This window comes from Sceloporus undulatus, chromosome 11 (assembly GCF_019175285.1).
Source record: "Sceloporus undulatus isolate JIND9_A2432 ecotype Alabama chromosome 11, SceUnd_v1.1, whole genome shotgun sequence".
NCBI classification, from domain to species: domain Eukaryota; kingdom Metazoa; phylum Chordata; class Lepidosauria; order Squamata; family Phrynosomatidae; genus Sceloporus; species Sceloporus undulatus.
The window spans coordinates 11,557,399-11,566,296 of NC_056532.1; the positions used below are offsets into that span (position 1 = coordinate 11,557,399).

Here is an 8,898-nt window from a genome sequence, read left to right on the forward strand (position 1 = left end):
CAGGTTGCCTACCCCTGCTCTGGAGCATCAGAAAACAAGCTTGCTCCATCCTCGATATGACATCCCTTCTAATATTTAAACATGGATATCATGTCATCTCTGAATCGTCTCTTCTCCAGGCTAAACATACCCAGCTGAACATCCCTCCTCATAGGAGTTCATGGTTTCCAGAACCTTCACCATTTTAGTCACCCTCCTTTGGACACGCTCCAGCTTCTCAAAATCCTTTTTGAATTGTGGTGCCCAGAACTAGACACAATATTCCAGGTGAGTTCTAATCAAAGTGGATTTCTAGTACAGTGGCACTATTACTTCCCCGGATCTAGACACTACACTCCTATTGATGCAGCCTAAAATTGTATTGGCTTTCTTAGCTGCCAGATTCCATTGCAAGCTCACGTTAAACTTGCGGTCTCCTAAGACTCCAAAATCCCCACCCCGTTTCATTTTTTAACACAAAAAGTGTCCCTTTTGTCCAAACCAGAAATAGATTTCTGGCCACGTTTGTGTGCGTTTTGGCATTTTTGGTAGCCTTCGTAGCAGAAAACTGCCAAACCGGACCTGCGGCAGTTTTCCACCTCTGATCTACACCTTGTGATAACCTGACCTGAGGGACTAGTAGTCAGCGTCAGTGCTGCAATGACACATTTTGGTTCAGTTGAGACATGAGCATCTTTATTAGTGGTTTATGATTTCAGGATTACTCAGTTTGAATGAATTTGAGCATGTTGGCAATACATTCATAATGGAGAGTCTTCAAATGATCCAAAAGACAGGTCCTGCTCCATGCTCTCTGAACAGTCACCACTATTTTGATTGGAAAAAAACCTACTTTCTTCCTTGCTAATGTTCGAATCTTGACTCAAACGCTGGTTCCTCTTGGCAAGACCTCACTCAGATAGATGGCCAGCGATGACAAACGTATGCAATTGGCATAGTCAAGGCAGAGTTTATCACTTTGGTTTCTACAATCCGTAACGCAAAGGCACAGCTGCCTTTCCAAACTGGTCTTCTCCATCTGATCAGTGCACAAAATTATTTGCCTTCTCACTTTATTTCTGTTTCTTATACTAGAACGGAGGGAAAAGGGTAGAGGGAAGAAACCAGAGGGTTAAGAAAAACAAATATAAAACAGTTTTGATCCTTCAAGCTAACCATTTTTGCACAATTTATTTGACAGTGTGTTCTGCCAAAATTGTTGCTGTTGTGTGTCTCCAAGTCATTTTTTACTTATGGCAACCGTAAGGATTTTTCTTGGCACGTTTCTTCAAAGAAGGGGTCTGCCATAGAATGGGAGATGCACACAAAATTATATAATTGTCAGTAATGATATATAGCTCCTATATTTCCTAAAAATATGTGTGTTCATATATTGTTTTTTGTGGTTGGCATCTTCACAAATGCCGGCGAAATGTCAGGAATAAACTCTTCTAGAACACAGCCACATAGCCCCCCAAACCCACAAAAAACTATGGATGCCGGACGTGAAAGCCTTAGACTTCACATTGTTCATGTATTGTTTTTATGAATGAAATAAATTAGAGAGAGAAGAGAGAGAAAAAGACTGTGCCATACCAAATTTTAGCCCTTTCTTTGTTATCTTCTGCTACACTGAAGAATTAATGCAGTTTGACACACCTTTATTTGTCATGGCTCCATCCTATGGAGTCCCCAGAATTCCCATAAGCCTCGACACTAAAAATATCATGACTAAATCCTTCATCTAAAAGCCCTTCAGATGAAGGATTTTTGTTGCGTTTGAGGGTAAGCCCAAAGAAGAACTAAGCTGTGATGCCATCTGACAACAATGGCATCCTGCTGCCTCTCCTACAACCTTTGAACCAGAACATTCAAGGGAAGACCTACCTTCTCCATTATCCAGTCGGCATCTTCAATGGCCCGCTTGATGATCTGCTGAATCCTCTCGGGATTGTCTTCGTCTCCATGGACTTTGAAACTCTGCAAAAATAAATCCAGATCCAGATTTTTAACAGAGCGGCCTGTTTCAGTCGGCCTGATCTTGGTCTGGGGGGGAAAGGACAGTTGGCTCTCCAAATCCACAGGTGTTTTTTTTTAATCCATGGATTCACCATCCACATATTTAATATTTAAAAATATATATTTTTAACATTCCAATAAGCAAACCATGATTTTGTCATTTTGCATAATGGACACTCTTTTTATTATGCCGTTGTATTTAATGGGGCTTGAGCATTCATAGATTTTGATATCCACAGCGGGTCCTGGAACCAAACCCCAGCAGATACCAAGGACCTACTGTATCTATATTCCTTCTTAAGGCTCAAAATATTTTCTAGTACTGTAATTACGTTTTCTGACTCACACCAGGGTAGTCTATAACGTTAACTTTGGGCCTGAACAGACAGACCAAAATAAAGTTACTTCAGGTCACTTTGGAGGTATGCTGTTTAAATGTTGCATGCATCCTAAGAGGTCGGATGCCACGCCAAAGCCATGCTCCAGTCCTAAGGACTGGAGCACAGCATTGGCACAGCTTTTGACCTCTTAAGATGCATGTGTCATTTAAAGAGCATACCTCCAAAGTGATCCGAAGCAGCTTTATTTTGGCCTGTCTGTTCAGGTCCTTTGTTTGCAGTTTTAGTAGTTAAATAAGTTGGAGAAAGAGTGGATGGTGAAAGCAGTTGGTGTCAGAACTAGAACGGTTATCCTGCATGCGTGCTTTGGATCCCACCTCCTCTTCCTTCTGATGCAACATAGTTCTGGAGTTTGCAAGAAACAGGACAGAACAATATGCAGAGATCTTGTAGCACCTTTGAGACTCACTGAAAGAAAGAAATTTCAATACATCTGAGGAAGTAGACTGAAGTCTACGAAAGCTCATGTTGCTGACTTCTTTCTTTCAGTGAGTTTCAAAGGTGCTACAAGATCTCTCTACGTACTGATTCCACAGACTAACATGGCTATATCTTTGAATTCTGCCAGGGCAGAACAGGACACTTTGGATTCAAACTCCCACAACAACACTCACTTTCAAACCAAGAGCAAACTAATCCCCTTTCTGCTGTTTTATCCTGGTAATTTATTTAATATCACAGAATCACAGAGTTGGAAAGTGTAGGACATTACCAAATAAAAGCCGAAAACACTAATATAAATCAATTCATTTAATACGGCAAGTCGTCCGCACAATAATAAATAGGTAAAAACATAACAGGACAATCAACTGGGCATAATATATACATTTTAAAATCCTTCCAGCCATTGTAAGAAGGAAGCAACGGGAGGCCTAATAACCAGATATTTAACAATGTTGTGTTTCTACCCCTCTATGGCAATTGATAGCAGCTGAACAGAATCTAGCAACTTTGGCAGTTATTTGATCATTTAATTCTGAGAGAAGGTATTCTACATAGAGTTTATCTCGTCTACCAGGGATCCTTTGGATAAGAGGAGTTATAAGTGAGGTTCTGATATCTTTATAGAAAGTACAATAAAGCGGGACATGACACACCGACTCAACTTCGTCCAAACCACTGGAGCAAATCCATTTCCAATATGGGATCTTTTTTTTATAGCTGCCATCTAATATAGCAGAAGGGAGAGCATTCAAGCCAGCTCTTTTTAATTTGGGAATGTTCATGTTTGTCAAGCCATTGGCAGGTGCAAACATTCCTCTATTGCCTTTGAATGTAAGGTATGGCACTGCCTGCCTTATATGAGTTTGGAAGTCAACATCTTTGATAAGGCTGAGCAATGTCTTTCTTTCCTTTGTCGCACCCTAACATTTGGATATACGCTACCGAAAAATCCATTGTTGGCAATTTGTCAATTATAGATTTCTTCCGTTTGTGACGTCGAAGGCTTTCACGACCGGCATCCATAGTTTGTTGTGGGTTTTTTGGGCTATGAGGCCATTCCATTTGGATTGGCAAAAATCTGTTAATGTCAACGGGGATAAAGCTACTGGGTTGGAAAGCATCTTTAACCAAATATAAATATAAATTCCATGCTCAAAGTAGAGGACATTATGGAATTCCTCCTGGACAGAAGGATGAAATGTAGGATATGTCCTGGAAAAGGACGCTTGGTCATCCCGACCCTGTTTCTGCGTCAGCAATGTGACCCTCCAGCCCAAGAGTTGTCTCTTGATACCCAGTTCGATAGAGAGTTCCTGCAGGGCAGGGGGTTGGACTGGATGGCCCTTGTGGTCTCTTCCAACTCTATGATTCTATGACCCTGATTCAAAACACGCAGATCTCTTCTTACCTGCCGTATTGCATGTTTGTAGTGTTCTTGGACATTCTTTCCTGGAAGCGCCTTGCAACAACGGAGTAAGTACCGATAAAGCTGCAACGGTCTCTTCACCAATTCCGCCCCGGGGAGAGGAGCCATTTTCTGTGCTCAGCTACTCGGATCATTTAAAAAATAATAATTTTAAAATCATTTAAAAATAATAATGATAAAGCACAAAGAAACCCTTCAAAGTCTAACACAGCATGCAAGCAACCCAAATTGTGGCTGTGATGGCATGACTTTTATCCCCAAGTAAGAGCCAGCATGGCATAGTAGTTTCCATGTTGGACTAGGACTCTGGAGACCAGAGTTCGGTTCAGCTTGAAGGCACACAACGATAAAAAAGAATAAGACAACTCAAAGGAATGGGCACATGAAGCTGACAATTTAGCACACTGTGATGTAGAAGGGGGGCATTTATAGTTGTTAATAATCATGAATTACCACCACTTGTGGCCCCAAATTTACTCAGTGGCTACAGGTCTGTCCTTATGACAAGCAATGGGATTTAAAGACATGGCTGTGGAACAGAGTGGGCCTCTGGGATGCTACAGAGATGTGATGCCTTCTCCTGTAGGATCCCCGTCAATGATCAATAAAGACTGGCCAACTAGCCAGTTAGGCTGACCCTCAAAACTCCTTGGGGATTTGAAAAAATGCAACAAGTAAGAGGCATCACACCATGAATCTGGGAAAATAAGTCATCGTTTTGAAATCCAAGACAACCTGAAACCTAATTGCCTAAGAGAGAACTCACCTTTTGCTGCCTCACTTGCCTTTGCAAAGAACACACCCAGAAACATCAAGATTTGGATGGACTTAACTGTCATCCAAAAGAAGCTAATCCGGGGGTTCAATTTACCATGCCTTTAACCTGTTACACATCTAAACATTAACAAACCAGCAGTGTTATATTTAAGAGTCAGTCGCCAAATGAACCAAGGGGGCCTCGGAGGACACACCTATGCCACCGGCTGCAGTGCGTGCCCTCCAACCTGTTTACTGCACAATGGTGCAACTCCATGCGCTCCAGCGCCCAATTTTCCATCTGAAGCTCAAAGCTTAATTTGCCATGCTAACTTTAGACACTTTCGCACTTTGAAATCTCAATCCAAACCCCACGCTCTACCCTAGGGCTCATTTTTCTCCATGACTCACCATCACATTCGATGTGTGTGTGTATGTATGGAAATCTTGACTCGAAATCTCAAGTCGTACATACGATGCTGGGGTCTCTTGGGATGCCAGAGGCAACACACCACAAGAATGTTCAAAGGAAGAATATTTGTGGTGCATCGGCTCAGAAAGGTCCTGCTGAGTTCAACGGTTTTGGATCCAGGTATGTGTGCGCACAGGCTTTTTATCATTACCAGTATATTTCCAAGGAGAAAAGCCTGTTTCTAGGGACGACCCAAGCTCACTTGGTTGGCACGCAAAAGGTCTGTGGTTCAATCCTCAGCATTTACAATCCAGCAGGTTGTAGTTGTTGGAGCATTGGATTAGGATTTTGGAAACCAAGGTTCAGTTCCTGACTCAGCTATAGAAACCCACTTGGGCAAGTCACACTCTCTCAGCTTCTGGGGAAGGCAATGGCAAACCCGCTCTGAACTCTTGCAAAGAAAGCCCCATGAAAGGTTTGCCTTAGGGTCGCTATACGTTGGGAATGACTTGAAGACACACAACACAGAGACATTTTTATGCCTGGATCAATAACTGTAAATAATGCTGACGCAGAAGGAAAAATGTCTCCTGTCACATAAGTGGGCTATGCTTGGGGTTGGCAACCATCCTTGGGGGACCTTGGAGGGCAACAGGTTAGGTCTCCCGTATCCAAAATGCTTGGGACCAGAAGTGTTTCGGATTTGGGGGGATTTCGGAATACAGTGGGACCTGTCACAAAACTGAGTAAATAAAATCACTGAAAGAAACGAAAAGCATATCGAAGGCAAACATGTCTGTAAGATCTTACATCTATTCCTCCCTATGGGTCCCATAAAGTGGAGCCAAAACAGCGAAAGCGGTGTCCAAATTGTATTGTACATTGCTTTAACCACCATGGCCCCAGGATGCTATGGCATTCTGAGATTTGCAGTTTTGTACGATGTTAAACTTCTTTGTCAGGGTCCCCCGTGAAACTACAGATCCCAGGATCCCATAAGGTGGCACCAAGACAGTTAAAACAGTGTCAAAACTGCATTATACGTTGCTTTAAGCACCACGGCTCCATGCAATGGCATGCTGACATTTTCAATCTTGCACACTATCTAGACTTCTCTGTTAGGGAGCTCTGGTGTCCCAGGGAAAACTACAAACCCCAGGATCCCATAAAGTGGAGCCAAGGCAGTTAAAGCAGTGTCAGAGTGCATGAACCCTGAAGACTCTAGACTGACCAGCCTTGCAAGATTGTTAGGAAGAGGCTGGTACACCATGGTTACCTCCTTAAGAGAAAGACTGGGCTGCAAGAGCCATTGCTTTATCACTCAACCAGTAACACCCAGTGCCTCCACAGTCTTGCAGACCCCTATGCAACTTTGGGGTATCCTGCTTCCCAATTTTGCCCTTCCATCTGCACTGCATTTGGATCCACAGTGCAATGCAAATGGAGTGCAATGCAAATGCAATGCAGACTCCTGTATGCACGCACTCTTTGCTATTCTTACCAAAAATCCAGGCTCCCTAGGACGCATGCGCAGTCTATGCCTCCAAGGGGGGGTGGGTCTTGGAGAGAACACAGAGCTATGAAACCTATAGAGGAATATTTTGATAGGCAACTTTGGAGCTCTCAGTGGATGCCTTCTTTTTGAGCCCAGTCCTAAAGGTGGTTTCCATGCAGAAAAATAAGCCCCAGTTAGTGCAGGAAAGCAGATCTAAGCAATGCAGCCTTCAGGGTGGGAGCAAAAGCCATGCACTACACTACATCTAAACAGCTTACTAAACATCTAAATAGATAAATAGGGGACAGGGTCACCTTAGAGTTGCCATAAGTTGGAAACAATTGAAGGCACATAAAATCAACAACAACAACGTGTGGCCAAGCACATAATGTATCATACTGTTCTATGTGGGAAATGTGTATTCAACCCTGCATGAAATAATAATAATAATAATAATAATAATAATAATAATAATAATAGGTTTTATTTAAGATTAAGATGTTACTAAGTAGAGGGAGGGGGGGATAATGAATTCTGTACCTCCCCAGCATAATGTCGCCCGATCATTAGTTGTTCTGTGCCTTCAAGTCATTTCTGGCTTAGTGCAATGCTAAGGCGAACCTGTCACTTATGAGGCTGAGATTGTGTGACTTGTCTACGGTCACCCACTAGTTTCCATGGCCAAGCAGAGATTCGAATCTTGGTAAATTATCAGACTGGGAAAAGAAACAGGAGGAAAAGGAATGCTCCCGATATAATCGCGCAATTGCATGAAGATTTTCTGACGACAATGTGCTCATTCAATACTTCTCCCATGCACACACTGGAATTCTCCCGCAACTTCTAATTCATGGCAAAGTGCCACAAATAGCTTGCCAATACAGTAGTGTGAATGAAGCACGATCGCGAAGGTGCGGACGTTAATAATATTTAATTCGGTGGCCAATACGGGACCTGTACCCAGATTGGTTTTGTAGCGGATTTCAGTCTTCTTTTGAGGCATAGGGCATGTTTTTCTTTGCACCAGATAAAAATAATGTTGTGAACTAGAGAAAGTTTATTTTATTCTGTGCAGGACAGAAACACGATTTTCAGACGTGTGCAGTAGCGCGGAAATGGCGCATGTATGAAACGTTCAAATTGCAATGTAAGAACGATATACTAATGGATGGATGTGGAACGCAATAGCAGTTCTCTTTCGTTTTTATGTCGTCATTACAGACAAATTGTGCAACTGTGTGAAAATATATATCGCTATAGCGCTATTATTCTGTTAACTTCCAATAGTGCAATTGTTGTGGAATTGACCTAATCCTCTTGGACTCCAGAGTTGCACTCCCATGCTCAAATTAATGTGCCACGCTGGTTCATTATGCCTGATCAAACAGCCAAATCTTCTATTTCTCCATTGCTTTCTATGAGCAACTTTCACTGTTACTCCAGGAAGGGAGTGAGAATCTGAATTGTAAAGGGAATTTTCAGTTCTTCTGTATCCTTTTTCTATCTCTATATTACCAGCAATCATTGTGGGGATGTCAAGGAGAACCAAGAGGCGCCAAGCAGTGAATGGATGCCCTCTGGCGGATACACTGCAGAGCACAAATCCAAGCCTATCCTGCCTTGATTGGACTGAAATTTGTAGAGAGAAAAAGAAAAAGTTGTTGTTATGTGCCTTCAAGTTGTTTCTGACGTACGGCGACACACACCAAGCAACCCATTGTTCCAAGCACTGGAACCCTCTGGAGCATCTGGGTTGTTGTCCGTTGTTGACTGCTGTAAAGTTGACTTTGACCTATGGCAATGCAATGAATAATAATAATAATTATTATTATTATTATTATTATTATTATTATTATTATTATTATTATTTCTATTTCTCGCCTGTCCCTACGGATCGAGGCGGGATTACAACAATCAGCATATTACAACAATAAAAACGTGACAGCTACAAGGCTTAAAAATTTACATA

The 8,898-nt window shown here is 42.2% G+C and overlaps 1 protein-coding gene across 3 annotated transcripts; it reads right to left on the minus strand.

Moving 5' to 3' along the window:
* Positions 1-658: 658 nt before the first annotated feature.
* LYRM9 (LYR motif containing 9) lies at positions 659-6,998 on the minus strand. Of its 3 annotated transcripts, none has more exons than XM_042442308.1 (4): positions 6,936-6,998; positions 4,249-4,387; positions 1,867-1,959; positions 659-1,070 (listed from the first exon to the last, which is right to left on the minus strand). In XM_042442308.1, the coding sequence occupies exons 2-4, from the start codon at positions 4,372-4,374 to the stop codon at positions 1,053-1,055; spliced, it is 237 nt and encodes a 78-aa protein (XP_042298242.1). In that variant the 5' UTR covers positions 4,375-4,387; positions 6,936-6,998; the 3' UTR covers positions 659-1,052. The 3 variants fall into 3 exon arrangements, with proteins under 3 accessions (XP_042298242.1, XP_042298241.1, XP_042298243.1); XM_042442307.1 differs by lacking the exon at positions 6,936-6,998 and adding an exon at positions 5,989-6,929; XM_042442309.1 differs by lacking the exon at positions 6,936-6,998 and adding an exon at positions 5,434-5,876.
* Between the last annotated feature and the right edge of the window lie 1,900 nt (positions 6,999-8,898).